A 20,081-nucleotide genomic window follows, 5' to 3' on the forward strand; every position below is an offset into this window, starting at 1 on the left:
GACCACACGTTACTATCAAAATAAGGTCCACTTGAAGCCAGTGAGACTTAGTATTAAATAAAAGAATTCCTTATCTTTTTAAATTAAGCTTGTTTAGGTCAAGTATCTGCTATCTGCAATCAAAAGAATCCTCATACTAAACAGAGATCATAGTTGCAGAAATCAGAAGAGTTATTGGACAGTGGCCACAATGTAGTTGAACAGCACAAACTACTCAAGAACAAAAGATGCCTACTGATTTTGGGCAAAAAAATACTTACTGATTTTGCATTCTACGCACATACAAAGAAGGATCAAGACACAAACCATGCCTTCAAAGAGCTTACAATTCTAATTCAAATATGTGTAAAACTAATGCATGGCTTTAGAAGTCAAGACAATGGTTACTGTTGGGGAAAAGAATATGCTGGAAGGGAGCATTTCTGGGGTACTAATGTTTTCTTTATTGATCTGGGAGCTAGTGACACAGATATGTTCAGTCAGTCTGTGAAAATTCACCAAGCTACATGTTTATGATGTTTGTAATATTTCAATAATTTAAAAAAGAAAAACCTCAATAGACCAGTTGGAAGATAAAGTTAAGAAAACCTCTGAGAGTATATTAGAAAAATACAAAAAGATTAAAAATAAGAGAATAAGTAAGAAAATTAGAGGAAACAGTCCAGAAGGTTCGAGAACCAAACCATATGGATTCTAGAGAGAAGAGAAAACTGGAGAGAAAGAAACCATTAATACAGTGATTCAAGAAAATATCCCACATTGAAGGACATGAGTTTCCAGATGGAAAGGACCTACCAAATGCCACTATAATGGATGAAAAAAATATCACTGCAAACTTATAAAACATTAGGAAAAAAATCCAACCAAAATAGTCACATAAAGGATAAACAAAAAAATCAGAGCTCTCAACATGAACACTGGAAGATAAAAGACACTGGTACAATGCCCTCAAAATTCTGAAGGAAAATTATTTCCTGTCAAGATTTCCATACCTAAAGTATCTACACATGTTAATGTAGAATAAAGATAATTTAAGACATTCAAAGTCTCAAAAATTTACCTTCTAAGCACCCTTTCTCAAGAAACCATTAGAGGATATGCTCCACCAAAATAAAGAAACAAATCAGGAAAGCGACGGACATGGGATGCAGGAATCTGAAAACTCCAACAGAGGAGACTGGATTATGACGAAGGGATAACACCAGAAGGAACACCTGGGCTGGTCTTTTCTGATGAGCCACCTCAAACTTCACATCCCACTTCTAAAATTGTAGACTTAAAATATGTGCAGTTTATCGTATGTAAATTATACCCCAATAAAGTTATGGAGAGAGGGAAAAAAAGTTCAGGCATTCTTATTGGCCTAGCCTTCTCTTGACAATTAGGAGATGTCACTGCTAGGCTTCTTTTCTCACGGGCACTGGACACTGCCACTCTTTTCTGGTGAAAAGATATGGGACTCGATATAACCATCTCTCATCACCTCTGCTTCTTCTAACCTGGTCCACCATCTCTAGTCTGGATTACCCAATGGCCTCTTGCAGCTCCCCTGCTTCTACTGCTGCCTCCCTTCTGCTCCCAACTGCAACGGTTCTCCATCTCACTCCAAGTATAAGCCCAGTATTTGTATTACAGTAGCCTCTCCTTATCTGCGGTTTCACTTTCTGTGGTTTCAGTTACCCGCAGTCAACTGCAGTCTGAAAATATTAAATGGAAAGTTACAGAAATAAACAATTCATAAGTTTTTTAAGTTGCGCGCCGTTCTGAGCGGCATGATGAAATCGTGCACCATCTGGCTCTGTCCTGCCTGGAAAGTCACTCACCCCTTTGTCCAGTGTAGCCTGCTTAGCAGCCCTCTAGTTGTCAGATCAACTGTCACAGTATCAAAGTGCTTGCATTCCAGTAACCCTTATTTTACTTAGCAATGGCCCCGAAGCATAGGAGTAGCGATGCTGGCAATTCCAACATGCCAAAGAGAAGCTGTAAAGTTCTTCCTTTACGTGAAAAGGTGAAAGTTCTCGACTTTGTATGGAAAGAAAAAGAACTGTACGCTGAGGTTGCTAACACCTATGGTAAGAACAAATCTTCTATCTGTGAAATTGTGAAGAAGGAAAAAGAAATTCGCACTAGTTTTGCTGTTGCACCGCAAACTGCAAAAGTTACGGCGACAGTGCGTGATAAAAAATGTTTAGTTCAGACAGGCAAGGTATTAAATTTGTACAATACGAAATTTTGAGACAGAGACCACAGTCACAGAATTTTTATTACAGTATATTGTTATAACTGTTCTATTTTATTATTAGTTACTGTTGTTAATCCCTTACTGTGCCTAATTTATAAATTCAACTTCATCATGGGTATGTATGCATAGGAGAAAACATAGTCTACATGGGGTTCAGTACTATCCGCGGTTTCAGGCATCCACTGGGGGTCTTGGAACGCATCCCCCGTGGATAAGGGGGGACTACTGTACAGTATTAGAAGGCCCTATCTTTCGCCACGCCCCCCGCCCCTAGTCTTGCCTATCTGTCTTCACTTCCGTGACTTTTCTTTTTCTCTGCCTCTATTCTATTCACACTTGTTGCTTCTGAAACATCCCAAAGTCATGTTCCATCTCTGAGCCTTCAATATTCACTCACTCACTCCTTCCAGTCTTTGCTCCAATGTTACCCAACTAAAGGAATCTTGACTTTCCCATTTAAAACTGTAAACCTGCGCCTCACCCTTGTTATACAAGCTTACTTGTTTCTTTCCTGTCTCGCTTTGCTAAAACATAAGCTCCATGAGGGCAGGGATTTTTGTTCATTGCTGCATGCTCAGCATCTAGAAGAGTGCTTGGCAAACAGTAGATGCTTACTGTTAATTGAATAAATATCAATAATTGCACGGGGGTAAAAAAAATGCGACTTATCAAACAAGTTTTACTGAGCAGTGTAAGTGACTTCAAAAATAACAAAGATAAGGCATGACACACTGAAACAAACAAGATCAAATGAGCTTTGGGACCATAGACAGGGCTTCTGGGAAACTAATAAAAACATTAAGAAGCATTTTTTTTTACTTATGAGTGCTCTAAAACTTCTAGTTGCAATTACACTCTAGCTTTTCATGGTCTCAAAGGCTGCTAAGAAATATAAAGCTACTCATTTCGAAATAGAGTTAAGAAATATGGAAACAAATTTCCATCCTTCAGTGGATTCAACTTTTCTGGAGTCAGAGACATAAATGGGAATCCTAGAGTTCCAAGAAAATTATTGCAAAGTCCCTGCTTTCTAGCCTATTACATACTCAACAGGAGTCATGGGCCTCTTCTTCCTTTTCCTCCTTTGTCCTTCATGGGAAACCTGGGAAATTATACCAAGAATCTGCAATAGTTGGCACTAGTTAAAATTCTTAAGAATTGTGTTTTTTTCCTATGAAGACCGTATCACAGAAAATACTTCCTTCCAAACAAACAAAAATAGTAACCAACAGTAACTGTTTCGGTGATCCTTTTGAAGGGGTTCGAATCAAAGAACAAGGTGTAGGACTATATTAAACCATGTGTTGTTAATATCTTCCCTGCAAGATTTGTTTTTTTATATCTAGGAGGAACAAGCAATTGCCAGCAAAGCTAGAATAGGAAAATCAAATACTCTGCCTATTTACACATGGTTCCCTAAAGCCATTCCTGATTAAAAACTGTACTATTTCAATCCTCCTACTGGAGATAGCCATTAACTAGCACTGCTTGGGAAGTCAATGAATTTAGTATATAATTAATGATACATGTATCCTATACCAATTACTTCTCAATGACCTCTACTGGCAGAAATAAACCAAGGAGGGATGATTGGCTCATTATAAACCTACATGAAGATTTCACTGGGAAAAGGTATTGAGAGCAAAGTCCTGAAAGATCTTAAGCTTCAACTGAATTTAACTTCAGCAGGGAGTAATCACTTCTGTTTCTGGATACCCAGTGCATTTTACATGAACCTCTCCTGTGGCTGTAACACTCCCTTTTCACTAAGTAACCATGTGACGTTGGACAAATCACTCCCATTCTCCCCGCCTCAGTGTTTTCATCTGTAAAATGAGAGGCTGAACTAGTTGAGTTCAAAAGTCCCTTCCGGATCTGACACTTCATCATTTCATAATTATAACCACCAGAGCACACCTTACTTCACCTATCCTCTCAAGGCAAGAAGGGCACTTGATTCACCTTTGGGGTTTCCATACTGTCTAGAACAGCTACCTGAACCTCCCTTAGCAACTGTTCAACGAACATGTTCAAGGATGCAGAAAACAGTACAGTTGTCTGAAATTTCCATTCTCTTTGCCCCCTTTAGGCCCTTCCCAACCCCAATCATGATTTGAACTGAAATGGTTCCCTTCGAGCTCACCCTTACCATACCTCTGGCAGGATTCTAGAGAGGCCAGAGAATTAAACATAGCACTTGTCACCTGGAAGAAATGGCACCCAGAAAATGTTTCAAGGCACATGCTTTTTAAACCATCTGACCCAACATGACACACACAGCCAGAGACCTAGAGAGGTTCCCTTTCCTAGTCTAATGCATCCCGGTCATCTGAGAGGAGGAACGGAAAGCTACAGCAGATGTTGTGGGGAGAGGGCAGTGAGGTGCCAGGGAGAAGGGAGGGCATGAGGACCTGCAAACAAGAGCAAGTAGAACATTCCCGTAACCTTTCCAGAGGTAGACATTTTAAAAACCAAACTCCCACAGGTAACTATACTGCAGGAGTAGGAAATACCTGCTCATAAGGCATTTAGCCTTAGCTGTTAGGACTCTGAAACCAGAATGTCTGCATTCAAATCCTAGTTATGCTAATTCATAGCTGTATAACCGTGGAAAAGTTCATCATCCTTCTGTGTCTCAGTTTCCTCATCTGTAAAATGAGGATAACAGTAGTACTTCGTTCATAGGGTTGTTGTAAAAATAAAATGGGTTAATACATGTAAAATGCTTCTACCAGTGCCTGGCACATAGTAGGTGCTCAATAAATGAGAGCTCCCAGTATTGCTATTATTATGGGATAGAGTTCTGGGAACCTCGGGGGTTAAGAGAACGAAGGAATTACCCTGCTCCTACAGATTCAAATTCTGCAGTTCCCTCACCTAGGTGATAACCGCAAAGATAAAGCTTTATGTATTTATGTATATTTGTATACTTTATCAATCTTAACTACTCCCGACCACAGAAACTATTCACTAAAAATTTTCATTCCTTTCTGCAAGATATTCCAGGTTTCAAAAACTATTTGATCACCCACGCTCTGGAAGTACAATAGGACTATTAAACAGAAGGGCTGAAAGTCTGTGGGAGCACAAAGACATCTTTGTAGCTGTTTGAGCTATCACATACCACCACCTCGGTTTCAGAGAGTTGCCTCCTTAAAAAAGAAACTAACAAACTCCATTGTTCGTTCACATCAGAGTTCTTGGATGTGATAGTTCTTAAATCCCTGGCAAGGCCTTATTAAAGATCAGAGGATCACGGTTCTTTCCATTAGGACAGCATCAAATCCCCTTCAAGCAATTTTCTTGGGTCAGCATCATTATTTGAGATGCCAGGGAAACTGGTGAAATTTCTAACCGCTAAACTAGTTCCTTGTTTCCGGCCGAAGACATAAGGTAAATTTAGAAAACATTTTTGAGACTGGGAAATGGTAAGATATTTAGAGAGAGCCAGGAGAGTTTCTTATTTAAAATCCCTTTTCCAAAATAGTCGTTTTAGTAAATAAGAGTCAAATAACAACAAAATCCAATTAAAAACTAGCTTTCAGAAAACAATGACCCTTAAAAGTTCCAGTTGATTCCCTGATGGGATATCTATTGGGTTGGCCAAAAAGATCGTTCGGGTCTTTCCACAAGATGTTACGGAAAAACCCAAACGAACTTTTTGGCCAACCCAACAGAACTCTGCTTTTCCAAGCACCTTTTAATAAACAGGAAGAGATTAAACAGGCAAAAGAGCCAATATTACCTCTTGTACTCCTTTGCCAAATGATCAGGCAGAGAAAGTCAGCAACGGTCACTCTGTCTTTGATATGTTCACCTACCTTTTTTATAACCCTATTCTGAAAAGCAATGGGGACCTTAAACACACACAACCTGCGCAAGCAAAGAAGGAAAATTTGGGCAGACCATAAAAAAGGTAGCCTGTGATCTCTGTTCCAAGGGCACCAGATTTCAGAAACTGCAAGAACGAGTTGGCCACAGCAACCCTCTCAGGTCTAAAACTGCAGAACTGAGGTGGGGCTGGAGAGTTTCCTGAAAATAGAGGCCTGTCGGCTTATAAAACCCACCTCAGCTGCTTCTGGAGAGTAAGGGCAGTAGTGAAAACTGTAGGAAGCCAAGAACAAGTCTACATTTGACAAATCACTCCCTTCAAGACAGTGATGTCGACCGTAATAAAATATTTTGGCAAGGCTGGAAATGTACACCTGTGGGAATCTGGAAGGATTTGACAGATTTTTGTTTTCCCGGCCCTTTATCAGCAAGTTAATTATAGCAACTGTACCATCCATCCTGAGCTTTAGAGAAAGGCAGTTGGCTGTGTGAAACCAAGATGCTGCTCTCCTGGGCTTGGGAAAGACAACGACAGTAGCGCTTATGCATGAAAATATGCTATCTGAGCACAGTATAACGATGAGCCAGACAGCACAGCTGGATGAGAAAGAGGCATATTCTGTAGATATATGGGCGTGGCAAACCTTAGAAGGACACTCAACACCTATGTACACAAACACACACACACACGACCACATATATCTCCAGAGCCTGTGCAACTCTGGTCATGTTACGTTCGGGGCTGCTTCTTCACAGAGCAGACTGTACCTTCACAGCTATAACTGTACACTGCCACCGCTGACCTGTCCACCAGATTTTCATCGTGATGCCAGCTCACGGCCATCTTCCCCATGCCAAAATACGGTTCCTCTTTCAGGTATGGCATTTTCGCGGGATCCATGAAATTCAACAAAGTTACGTTGTAGGCTGCTCGGTTCTTCATGTCTATCTCATCTTGTCCGTCAAAGGATGACCCCATGCCAACCCTGGGGAAATCCGGACCTATACACACTGGCACGGCATCGATATTGGCTTTCTCCTTAGCAGCAAGTTCTTCCAAAGCCTGGATGGTCTCTACCTGCAGGTAGTCGTTGAGCTTGAGGAAGGTTTGACAGGCGGCAGCTACTTCGGCCTCGTGGTACTTTGCGTCAGAGCCTTTCACTGGCCAGGGCACCGTAAAGAGCCTGGTGTTCAGGTACTTGTAGGTGCAGCCAGGGTTACCAATGAGGATGCGAGAGACTGGAGTGAGCAAATCTTTGCCTTGGATCCTCACCAGGTCCCGAAATAAGCAGCCATGCTTGTGCAGCGTGAGAAAGGCTTCTTGAACCTCTTTATGGAGCTCCTCGGGGACGCTGGCGGCTTCTCGGAGAATTAGTTTAGGATATTTCAGCTGCCACTAAAATAAAAGTGAAGCAAAATATGCATTTATGGATAGCTATAATTTTACTAATTCCGAAAGTATGTGTTTCTTTGTAAACTTTAGGAGAAAAAAGGACTGTCGGGGGGTATTTCTAAACAGGATTCATACCTCTCTAGCCTAAAATAGAAAACTAAATAAAACAAATGTCATCAACTCTCCAGCCAGGAGTTTTCAGTCCAAGCTCGAACAATTGCAAACAATTATAAACAAAATGATAATAATTTGGTCTTTGGTCTCCCCAGCTCCCGCTATGACCACTTCTCCCCAACCTCAACCTGTCTTCCAGCCTTTGGTCCTCCAAAAAAACACAGCATATTCATTAACTGCTTGATACCTATTTTTTAAGTGCTTACTGAGTGCTGTGTACTCTTCGAAATGATTTATACACACCAACTCATTTACTTCTTACAACTTTATGTGGCGGTACTATTATTATCTCTAGTTCATAGATGAGAATACTGAAGCAGAGAGACATTCTAAAAACTTGCCCAAAGTCACACATAGCTGAGAAATAGGAGAGCTGGAATTTGAAGCCCCGGGGCCCCAGAGTCGAGCTCCAGAGCATGAGTTCTTAACCACAAGATTGCATGGCCTCTCAGTAAATGACGAACTGGTTTCTGCTTCAACGCTTCCACTGAAAGAGAAATCACTTCACTTTGCGAGTTAGACACTGAGTCCCATGAACACAACAGCCGTGATAATTTTGTTCCCAGCTATAATACTAGTGCCCAGAATGTACTTCGTAAATGCTGGATGGATGAATGAATGAATGAATGAGGTATTCCACTGCAATTTAGAAAGTTGTAATAATTCTACTGGTGTCACTGGAGGAGAGTACTATAAGATAATGCCCTCCTCTAATACAGAAATACAGGGATTTACTGATGCAGTTTAGGACTTCATTAACTTTTCAGCTACCACTTCTGGCTCTAACATGTGAATTGGCATCAAGCCAGAGTTCCCTGATTCTACACAGTGAAACTGAGTTTTTTTAAAACCAAAGCACAGGATTTCACATTTACCCCTATAAAGTGTAATCTGACTGGTACCTTTTTAGTATTGTGCTGCCTACCATTTTTGACACTTTTCTTCTATATCTTCATTCAGTAATCGTTCATATGATAAACAGGGCAAGACCATTATTCTTCTATACATTTTTTTTTCATTCAACTATGTCTATAGAGCACCTACCAAACACTAGACAGAGATAAGGTTCCTGTCCTCACAGAGCTTTCTACCAAATCAGGTAAATAAAGAAAAGTAATCCCAAGTTGTGTTAAGTACTGGGACAGAAACAAACCAGTGGGAAATCTGTCATTAGAGTAGGAAACTCTCACTTGGAGCTGGCGTTTAGGCTGAGCTCTTCAGGAAAAGAAGGCACCAGCCACATGATGAACTAGAGAAAGACCTTCCAATAAAAGGGACCAAAAAATACAAAGGCACTGAGGATGGAGACCAGCCTATTCTAGAGACAAAAAGAAGACCAGTTTTACCAGAGCAAAAGAACCAAAGGCAGAGTGACATGCAATGAGGATGAAGAAGAAGGCAGAGCTGGATCACACAGAGCCTGGGAGGTCAAAGTAAGGATTCTGGATTTGACCCCAGATTCAGTGCAATGGAGGACTTCAAAGGGCAAAGAGCAATTTGATTTACATTTTATAAAAATCACTCAGTTAAAATATTGGGCATGGATTGGAAAGAGGCAAATGTCAAAGTGGAAAACTCTTATCAGCTGCTATTACAACCATCCAGGAGAAAAGTGATGATGGTCTGAAATAGAAACAGAAATAAACAGACAGCTAAAATACGTATTTTATAGGCAGAGCAAATAGACACATTATGAATTAGATGCGAGGGATGATGAAGGGAAAGAAATTACAGATGACTTCCAGATTTCTGGACTTAATAACTGAATAAGCAATTTACTATTTTTTTAATTAACTTATTTTATTTACTATTTTTTATTTTTGGTTGCACTGGGTCTTTCTTGCTGTGCACGGGCTTTCTCTAGTTGTGGCAAGCGGGGGCTACTCTTTGTTGCGGTGCGAGGGCTTCTCATTGTGTTGGCTCCTCTTGTTGTGGAGCACAGGCTCTAGGAGCACGGGCTTCAGTAGTTGTGGCACTCGGGCTCAATAGTTGTGGCGCACGGGCTTAGTTGGTCCACGGCATGTGGGATCTTCCCGGACCAGGGCTCGAACCTGTGTCCCCTGCATTGGCAGGTGGGTTCTTAACCACTGTGTCACCAGGGAAGCCCTACTATTTTTTAAAATAAGAAAGACTGGGGCAAAACAAAACAGGGAGAAGAACAGGAAGGAATGAGGAGCTCCATTTTGAAGCTGTAGCCATTAAGATGGCAATGAAATCTTCAGATGGAGATGAGGAGGCAACTGGATAGATTCATCTGGAGCCCAGAGGAGACAGTGGGGCTAGGGAAATCAAGGTGGGAGCTGTCAGCACAGCACACAGTTGATATTTAAGACCTGGGAATGGCTGAGATCTCCTAGGGGAACAGCACAAGCACAGAAGCGAACCCAAAGCCATTTTCTGAGTCACGGAGGAAGGCTCAACAGAGGAAACCTTTGAGGTAGAAAACCAGGAGAGTGTATTATCGCAGAAGCCAATGGAGAGGAGCACCTCAAGAAAGATGGAGGAGTCAACTATGTCAGCTGCCCCTGAGAAGCCAAGTGAGATGGGGACAGAAATTATCCACTAGATTGGGCAGCACGGAAATCACTGATGACAATGACAAGGACAACTTCAGCTAAGTGAGGGGGATGAGAGTCGGATGGTAGTCAGCTGATGATGGAACGAAAGAGGAGGCGGTGGAGATGGCATTTATATGTCTGTTGGCATGGTTTTGCTATGAAAGGGAAGAGAAAAATGGAGCTGTTGATGCAAGGGAACGCTAGACCAAGGGACGATCTTTAACAATGGAAGACGGAAGGGTACTCTAGGGTTTGCCAGCATACTCATGGGAATGATACCAGAAGAAGAGGTTGATGGTACAGAAGAGACGGTGATTAACTACAGGAGCGAAGTCCTTGAGTGTCTCGAGCAGGGGGATAACTATTTGAGGCTGGAAATTCAGGGAAGGTTTCTTTGGGAAAGTGACCAAGAGGATGCGAAGGACCTGCCAGGTATGGAGTTGCGGGGGAAAGCCTGCCTTGAAGATGAATTACTGAACTGCTGGGCCCTTGAGGCCGATAGGAAAAGAAGCAGATGTGGTCAGAGGTGAGAGGGACATGAGTTATCAGCGAAAAAAAATTTTTTTGAATACTTTCCCATGTCATTATTATTGTTTTATTTTTAGAGTGTTGTTTTTAATGTTAAGGTATTTACATGTGATACTCATATGGTTATGTGAATGTCCCAGGTCCTTAGAGTTATAATTCCCCTGTATTAAATATATCTTCGCTAGTCTCCAGGCCCAGTCTGTACTGAACAATAGCAGCAAGAGTGTATGTATATGTGTCTGTATTATTTCCAGGCTTCTTCCTCTCTCAGTCCCAGAGGGAGTGTGTTTCAAAACCAAGTTCTTGGGAATTATCTTACTTTTCTTTAATATTTCATACTAAGGATTATTTAAAGAACACTGGAATTGTTAAGAAAGTACGGAGAAATTTCCTTTTAATCACTGCTGCTAGTTAGATGTGCCTTCAAGTATACTGAGGCCTCAGGGACCTGCTCCGAGACTCGCCAGTTTAGCGACAAAATTAGAGTTACTGCTCATGGCTCCAGAATGCTCTGTCTCTTGCTACTAGATTACATGGCACTCTTCATGAGTTGTGTAAACAGAAAGTATATTTCTGTCTCTGTTGTTCTACTGGGATGAAAGAGGTATAGAAACCAGAAATCCTAAATGGATCCCTGGTGGTCTCAGTGACAGTTGATAGTGGTGCCACCTAACTCTGCTTTTTGTCACTTTATGATCACACACCTCACACAGGCACTCTGAGAAGCAGGGCAGTCCTACTATGCTTTCCTAGTAAAGTCATTTTCCCACATTCAGACTTGACTAATTCATTTCTCTTCTTTGTACTTCCTCAAACTTACTGCATCCTTTCTACTATTTCTTGCATTCTGGATCAGGGAGAATAGGCTAGACAATGCTGTAGTAGCAACCCTCAAATCTCAGTGGCTTCACCCAACAATATTTCTTGTTCACTTCACATATTATTTGTGGGTTGGCAGAGAGTCACTACCCATTAAAGTAGTAATGCAGGGGTCCAAGCAGCCACCAGATGGTTACAATGCAAACGGAAAAAGAGTGTGCTGGAGGGCCTGGCAATGGCAATGAAAAACTCCAGGCTAGAAGTGACGGCTATCATTTCTCACTGGACAGAAACAGTCACGTGTTTCATCCAATATGAGAGGGCCCAGAACTGTAATTCTACTTTGGGACCCAAAAGCTGGGTGACGGGGGAGGAATGGAGAACCATTTGGCAAACAGCCCTAATGATCGGCACACATTCTTAGCTAGTGATTCGTTTTATATTTTCACTTAAGTGTCCCTCCTTCACCCCTGCGAGACCCCCTGAAACTCAGTCATCTACCTATTATCAAATTTACAATCTTATCTGAACTTAAATCTGCTTTCTCCTTCCAGCCTATTCCAGTATAGGAAGGATCTTTTCTCCCGTCCAAATGTTTTTGATCATATACTCCCGCCAGTAACAAATTTTGAGCATATACAGTAGTGCCCAAATCTTTAGCAATTGGCTCTCTGGGGAAAAAAAAAAAAAATCAGCCTTGATTTTTAGTGTTTCCTGATTTCTTTGATGTAAATATATAGATTTATATCAACAGAAAAAATCACACATAAATTGAGAAGGCTCTCAATTAAATACAGAAAAAAAAAACTTAACTGCACCAGGTCAGAAAAAACACAAATTAATATTATATTTGTATTATATTACATTTAGTTTAGTTTTACCTATCAAGTTTGCAAAAAACAAAATTTTATCATGGTAATACACATTGTTGCTGAGAACAAAATCAAATACTCTGATAGTCTGCAATTAGGAAGGCAAATTATTACAACCTTGCTTAAGGCCAATTGGACAAGATCTATCAGAACCTAAACATGTTCATATCTTTTCATCTAGTTATTCTACTTCCAAGAATTTGTCATAGGGAAATAATTAGAGAAATGTACCAAGACTATAAGGATATTCACCATACTGTTATCTATAATAATTAAAAACTGAAAACCACCAAAATGCCCAAAGAGAGGAAAATGGTACATTCATGTGATGAAATACTAACATAACATATTTTAGAAGAATTTTTATATGTTTTATGAAAAACGTTAAGTAACAAAATACTGCTATACAAGAAATCAGTAACAAGATACTTAGACAATAGGGTCGTAGTTTCATAAAAAGAAAAAAAAAAGTATATATGTAAATACTCATAGAAAAGAAGATTTGGAAAAAAAATACTGCCAAAAGTTTCTGGTGGTTATCTCTGGGTAATGCACTTGGGTGTAATTTTAGTTTTCTTCTTTAGACATCTGTATAATTTTCAAATTTTCCAAAATAAATGTAGAATACTTTTTAAATCAGAAAAGATGTTACATTAGAAAATTCTTAATTTCACGACATCTCTCGTATGTGCCAAGAGATTCTTTCTGATGACTCTAAATTTTAAAAAATGTTCAAGATAACTTCTGCTACTGTCTAAATGTGACTTGGAATGTTGCTCAATGCTCTAGGAAACTTTGATTTTACCACAGGGAACACCAATAACAATAACTGGATAATTTTGTCATAATATCCAAAAAATGCAAGAGAGAAAATCCCCAAGCCTAAATGCCCTTTATTGTATATAAAGTTATTAGATTAGTGCCTGGCACATAAAAGTGCCATGTGGTATTTGTTAAATTTTTCTTTAAAGACAACAACAGGTAACTCTGGAAAAGAAATGAACATTAAATAATATTAGTTCACCCTGTCAAACAAATAAGTTCACTTTCCATTTTGGACAGGTACAGGTAGAACATCAGATATCACATGATAATTTGGAACAGCTGTTGGTACATTTTCAAATATGTTAGAATTTTTTTTTGTTTAATCCCATTAAAGTTTTTCCAGGGAGTATACAGTCATTTAATTATATTAGTAGTTGTCTGGTCACATAATATATTTCTTGAGCTCTACAAAAGATTCTATGACATAAATGACGATTATATAGTTTAGTAAGTATTTGGAAAGGTATATTTTTTAATTGAAGTAGAGCTGATTTACAATGTTGTGTTAGTTTCAGGTACACAGCAAAGTGAATTCAGTTATACATATATATGTATATATTCTTTTTCAGATTATTTTCCATTATAGGTTATTACAAGATATTGAATATAGTTCCCTGTGCTATATAGTAGGTCCTTGCTGTTTATCTCTTTTATATATAGTGGTGTGTATCTGTTAATCCCACTCCTAATTTATCCCTCCCCCACCCACTTCCCACTTTGGTAACCATAAGTTTGTTTTCTATGTCTGTGAGTCTATTTCTGTTTTGTAAATTGGAATGGTATTTTAGATATAAATTGCCAACATGCCAAGTCTTTATCAATGGCTAAAAGATAAAGAATGTTAGCTTCTCTGGAGAATAAGCTTTATTTTCTACCTAGCTTAAACCATTATATAAAAATTCTACCTCCTCCTCTCGTATCAAGGGATGGTTCTGAAACAATTTCATCATATGGAGAAGCCAGACATGGCATTAAATGAATAAGATACCAGTTTACAGGAGGCTCACCTAAATGAAGCCCAATGGAACTCAACCTTTCAGAGAGTGAAATAAAATTTAAAATCTTCAAGTGACCCAGGAAATGCACTTTATGTAAGTGCTAGGATACTCTGATTTCATGGGAGTATATTTCTAATCTGGCTGTTAACAGATTTTGCTGGTTAACATACTTTATATTTTGCACTCTATAGAAATTCGCACTATATCAGTCATCATATTTTCTATATAATTTTCATTGTAAATTGCTTATGACTTGGCAGCCATCCCAAGACAAATAGGCTAGACACTTATTTGGCCTAGTCCCCAGTTGCAAGATGCTGAGCTGCCTCCCAAAAGAACCAGGCACTCTTCCCAAGTCACAGCCCAGGCCTTGCTACAGCTCTCACAAGGAGTCTCGTGATCACGTGTCATGTGCTACAAAGTGACACAAAATGTGTGTTCACTCGTTCATTCAGTAGCTCATTTTTTGTTTATGGAAAATTTATGGAATATCCATTTGTACCAAACACTGTATAAGTGCCGTAAGTATAATGATGAAAACAAGTTAGGTCCTGTTCCGTAGCATCTCATAGTTTAACAGTAGAAAGAGAAATAGGGACCAAGAGTTAGAGATTTAAGACTTCTCACAACAGAAGTATGAACATACTACTATGGGAGCAGGGAATAAATTATTAGGAAGGGAGTCTGGATAATTCTCATTTATTGAATACATATTTATTGAGCACATATTATTTGCAAAGCACAAGGTGCTGGGAATACGGAGAAAGCAAAACTTCTGTATGCTCTCCGGGAGCTCATATTTATATATATAGTAAAAGTATATAGTATACATAGTTCATTCTATACATAGATATATATATAGAGAGAGAGAATTTTACGTATTTATTTAGTATTTACTTATTTGTTTAATGAAATATATTTATTTTATATTTTAGATTGTGTATTGTTGTATTACTGTGTATTGATGTATTTTAGATTGTGATATGTGCTATGGAGAAAAACAAACCCAAGTAAGTAAGATAGGAGTGCCAGGGGTGATTGTCGCTATTTTACACAGGATGGGCAGAGAAGGCCTCTGATGAGGTGACATCTGAGCTGAGAAAGGCAAGAAATGAGCACACAAGCCCTGCAGATACCTGGGGGGAAGAGAGTTCCAGGCTGAGGGAACATTAAGTGCAAAGGCCTTGGGGCAAGAGTGTGCTTGGTTGATTCCAGGAAGAACAAGAATGCCAGAGTGGGAAGAGGAGGAGGTGGGGAGAAGCAGGAAATGAGAGAAGAGAAGCAGTCAGGAGCCAGATCTTGCCCTGCTTTGTAAGTGACTGTCAGGGCCTAGGCTTTTACTCTGCAAAGAAGGGAAGCCACTGAAGGGCTTTGAGCAAGTCTAGTGAGCTGATATATGTTTTAAGAAGAACACTACTACTGATGCTATGTTAAAACAGTCTGGAGGTGGGAGCAGGAGAAGAAGTTAGGCATGGCAACCATTTGAGAAAGAGATGGTGGTAGCTTTGGCCACGGTGCACACAGCAGAGGTAGTGAGAAGCGTTCCAATTTTTAATATATTCTGAAAGTTACACAAGTGGGACTTCCTGGTATCATCACAGAAGGGACTGTATTTAAACAAAGTCTTTAAGGATGAGTAGATACTCACCGGACAGAAAAGGGGATGTGGGTACTCTAGACCCAGGGGACAACAGGTACAAGGGCATGAAAGGATGACAGGCACAGCAAAGCCAAGGTGTAGTGAGAAACTCTGTATGACAGGAGTTTGAGGCTGGACACTATGTCAGGCAATGGGGTGGAGACTAGACCAGGGAGGTTGTTTGGGGCCATACAGTCAATGGCCTTGTAGGGTATGCAGAGGAGTTTGAACTTGACCTCAGAGGCAAGAGAGACCCAACAAAACTTACAAAGCAAGGAGTGACAAGTCTGCCATATTTATCGGAACACAATTCTGATGGCATTGGGGCGGGCACAAGGAACACCAACTAGGAGACTCTTAAAACTGTGCTTGTGGAAGATGACAGATGAGGACCTGATTTCACACAGTGTCGGTGGGACTGGAAAAGAAGAAACCACTTAGGGCTTAGGGAAGCCATGGAGAGAAGCTGAGGACAGCCAGGGTCCGATCTGAACAACTGGACAACAGGGATGTCAGTAGAGAAGGGAATGAATGGAAGGCAGGATCCCTGTAAAATGTAAGTCATATCCTGTCGCACTTGTGCTCCAAACCCTGTCACGTCTTCTCCTCTCACTCAGTCACAGCCAGTGTCCTCACTGTAGACGGCAAGCTCTTGTAGAGTTGGGCCACTGCTCTCCGATCTCATCTCCTTCTACTCTCCCCAGCTCTCTCACTTCCCTCCAGATGTGTCAGCCTCAGCTGCTTGCCCTCAAACGTATCTTAGAGGCTTTGCTGTTCCCTCTGTCCAGAACATTCTTCCCGCAAGTATCTACGTGGCTTGCTCCCACACCTCCATAAGGTCTTCATTCAAATGTCACTGTAGGAAGACCTTCTGTGACCGCCCCAGTTGCAATCCCCCACCTATAGTCTCTACCCCCCTTACTTCCTTTACTTATCTCCATACCAGTCTTCCCTTCCGATATTTATCTTTCAGTTATTTCTTTAATCTCTCCTCCCTACCTCCCACCCCCCAACCCTACCAGACTCCACAAGAAATAAGATCAAAGAAGGCAAGAATCTTTTGTCGGTTTTCACAACTTCATCTCTAATGTCTAGAACATTACCTGGCACAGAGTGGGAGAGCTAAATACATTTGCTGAATTAAGTAAGTAATGAATGCATATGGATCACGTTGAGTTAGATGTCTTTGCAAGACTTTTGGGTAGAGCCACCCAGCAGGCAGCTGGAATTGGAGCCCCACAGGTCACAAGAGCGAAAAGGGATGGACACAGAGGTTTGGGATCATCGGGATAAAATCAAAGCAATTCCAGAAGCACCAAGAGACACAGTAGGACAGCGCTTAGGAGTCAGACCCGGGACCCAGACAGCCTCGATCCTGGCCTTTGCCGCTTCGTGCTTATAAATCTTGAACAAAGTTTTAAACCTCTCGGTGCCTCTGAGCCTCATCTCTAAAACGGAGTTTTAAAAACACCCTGCCTCAGAGCGTTGTGATAAGATTTGAATGAGCAAATACATATAAAGCAGTGAGGACAAGCTGGCAGATGGAAAGCACAAAACGGGGAATGCTGAGGAGGGGGGCACTGTCCCAGGATAAGAGGGGTAGCACTCCTGTATCTGGAATCCAGAGGTTGTTTTCTATGTAATTCATTTCCTTGTGCTCTATAGTAAACCAACAGAGGTCCTCTCTGCTCTTCTGCTTTGAGTTTGTTGTTGTTGTTGTTTTCTTTCATTGGTTTTCTCTACGACCTTATCAGAAGAAACCAAAAAACTTCTCTGAAGGCACTGTGAATTTGAGCACGGTATACTGGGAAGCATACGGTATAGCAGAAAGAGCCTGGGTCTTCAGAGTCAAAAAATATGGGCTTGAACTCAAGCTCTGCCAGATTTGTAAAATAGGAATGACAGTATCTACCTTAAACACCCTGAGCCTGAAGAAGAGTAGCTGCTGAATATATATTTGTGGAATGAATGAATGAGGCTGCTGTGAGTATGAAATGTGACAGCCTTCATCCAACACAGCACAGTCCCTGGCACCTCGTAAGGGTCAATAAACAGACCCAATATGGACCCTGCAAAAAGTCTTGTTTTTATGACTGGCAGCTGGGTTGGCATTCCTGCAGCTAGGACCTGTTTAAGGGACCCAATGTCAGGTCTAAACTTTTAATTTACTCATGTCATTAAAAAGTATTTTTACTTCATCTTTTAAGAGAACAGATTTACTTTACAAAGGTTTGGTTGAAGCACTCCCTTATTATAAGGTGCACTTAAAGTGATTAGATATTGGTATCAGGTTTGTTGTGGGTCTTATTAGCAAGATAAAAGTGAAGCCTTGAAAATAAACTCAAAGTGTATTAGAGACCTAAATGTAAGACTGGACACTATAAAACTCTTAGAGGAAAACACAGGAAGAACACTCTTTGGCATAAAGCACAGCAAGATCTTTTTTGATCCACCTCCTAGAGTAATGGAAATAAAAACAAATGGGACCTAATGAAACTTAAAAGCTTTTGCACAGCAAAGGAAACTACAAACGACGAAAAAACAACCCTCAGAGTGGGAGAAAATATTGGCAAACGAATCAATGGACAAAGGATTAATCTCCAAAATGTATAAACAGCTCATGCAGCTCAATATTAAAGAAACAAACAACCCAATCCAAAAATGGGCAGAAGACCTAAATAGACATTTCTCCAAAGGAGACATACAGATGGCCAAGACACACATGAAAAGCTGCTCAACATCACGAATTATTAGAGAACTGCAAATCAAAACTACAATGAGGTATCACCTCACACCAGTTAGAATGGGCATCATCAGAAAATCTACAAACAGCAAATGCTGGAGAGGGTGTGGAGAAAAGGGAACCCTCTTGCACTGTTGGTGGGAATGTAAATTCATACAGCCACTATGGAGAACAGTATGGAGGTTCCTTAAAAAACTAAAAATAGAATTACCATATGACCCAGCAATCCCACTACTGGGCATATCCTGAGAAAACCATAATTCAAAAAGACACATGCACCCCAATGTTCATTGCAGCACTATTTACAATAGCCAGCTCATGGAAGCAACCTAAATGCCCATCGACAGATGAATGGATAAAGAAGATGTGGTACATATATACAATGGAATATTACTCAGCCATAAAAAGGAATGGAATTGGGTCATTTGTTGAGATGTGGATGGACCTAGAGACTGTCATACAGAGTGAAATAAGTCAGAAAGAGAAAAACAAATATCCTATATTAACGAATATATGTGGAACCTAGAAAAATGGTACAGATGAACCGGTTTGCAGGGCAGAAATAAGAGACACAGGTGTAGAGAACAAACGTATGGACACCAAGGGGGGAAGTGGTGGGGCAGTGGTGGTGGTGGGATGAATTGGGAGATTGGGATTGACATATACACATTAATATGTATAAAATGGATAACTAATTAAGAACCTGCTGTATAAAAAAATAAATAAAATAAGATTCAAAATTTTTTTAAAAAGTGAAGCCTTGATAGTTGTTCTGTTTGCCTTGGAGTCTCCTTTTGTGGCTCAGCGTATGGCTGGCTCACAGCACCTGGGCTCCTTGGTGTTTAATTCTTCATGCACTACTTTCACCACACAAAAGCTAAAAAGGCTCAGAAGTTGCTTTATAATAATGTGCATTATCATGTACCAGAAAGCTCCTATCTATGAAAATATCAGCAAGGATTTAAGAACTGATTACATTTGGGGGGTTTACCTGTTTAAAGGATACTTTTTAAAATTATTTTTTTCCTGATTACAAGAGAATACATGTTCATTTAGATAATTTGGATTTAGATAATTTGGAAAACTAGAAAAGCTCAAAAGAGAAAAGTCTACCAGTCTGGGATATAACATTTCTGTATCAGTCCCGCAGATTGTTCTAGAGGCCACCTCCCTGGGGAGGAGTATTTGTGTGTAAAACAAAATTAAAATCACACCAGATATTATTATATGTCTTGCTTTTTAAATGAGCTAATGCATACATTAATTCATTCATCCATTCAAGCAAACTAATTAAATACCTACTAGGTGCCAGGCCCTATATACAGTACAGAGAATGAGGGAAAGGAGCATATAAAGAAATCATTACAATAACCTGAGATAATTAAGGTACACATGAAGTACTACAAGTGCACACAAGAGGGAGCAGAGACAACCTCTGGGCTATAGACGTGTCAGGGAA

General features: G+C 40.2%; 1 protein-coding gene across 4 annotated transcripts in view; it reads right to left on the reverse strand.

Moving 5' to 3' along the window:
* FTO (FTO alpha-ketoglutarate dependent dioxygenase) overlaps window positions 1–20,081 on the reverse strand; it is a 374,801-nt gene that overhangs the window by 254,725 nt on the left and 99,995 nt on the right. For all 4 annotated transcript variants that reach the window (XM_082366673.1, XM_082366672.1, XM_082366670.1 and 1 more), the window contains exon 3: window positions 6,842–7,469. In XM_082366673.1, coding sequence (XP_082222799.1) covers window positions 6,842–7,469 — 628 coding nt within the window. The remainder of the gene's footprint in view (window positions 1–6,841; window positions 7,470–20,081) is intronic.

The sequence above is a fragment of the Balaenoptera borealis genome (assembly GCF_965194805.1).
Source record: "Balaenoptera borealis genome assembly, chromosome: 19".
NCBI classification, from domain to species: Eukaryota; Metazoa; Chordata; class Mammalia; order Artiodactyla; family Balaenopteridae; genus Balaenoptera; species Balaenoptera borealis.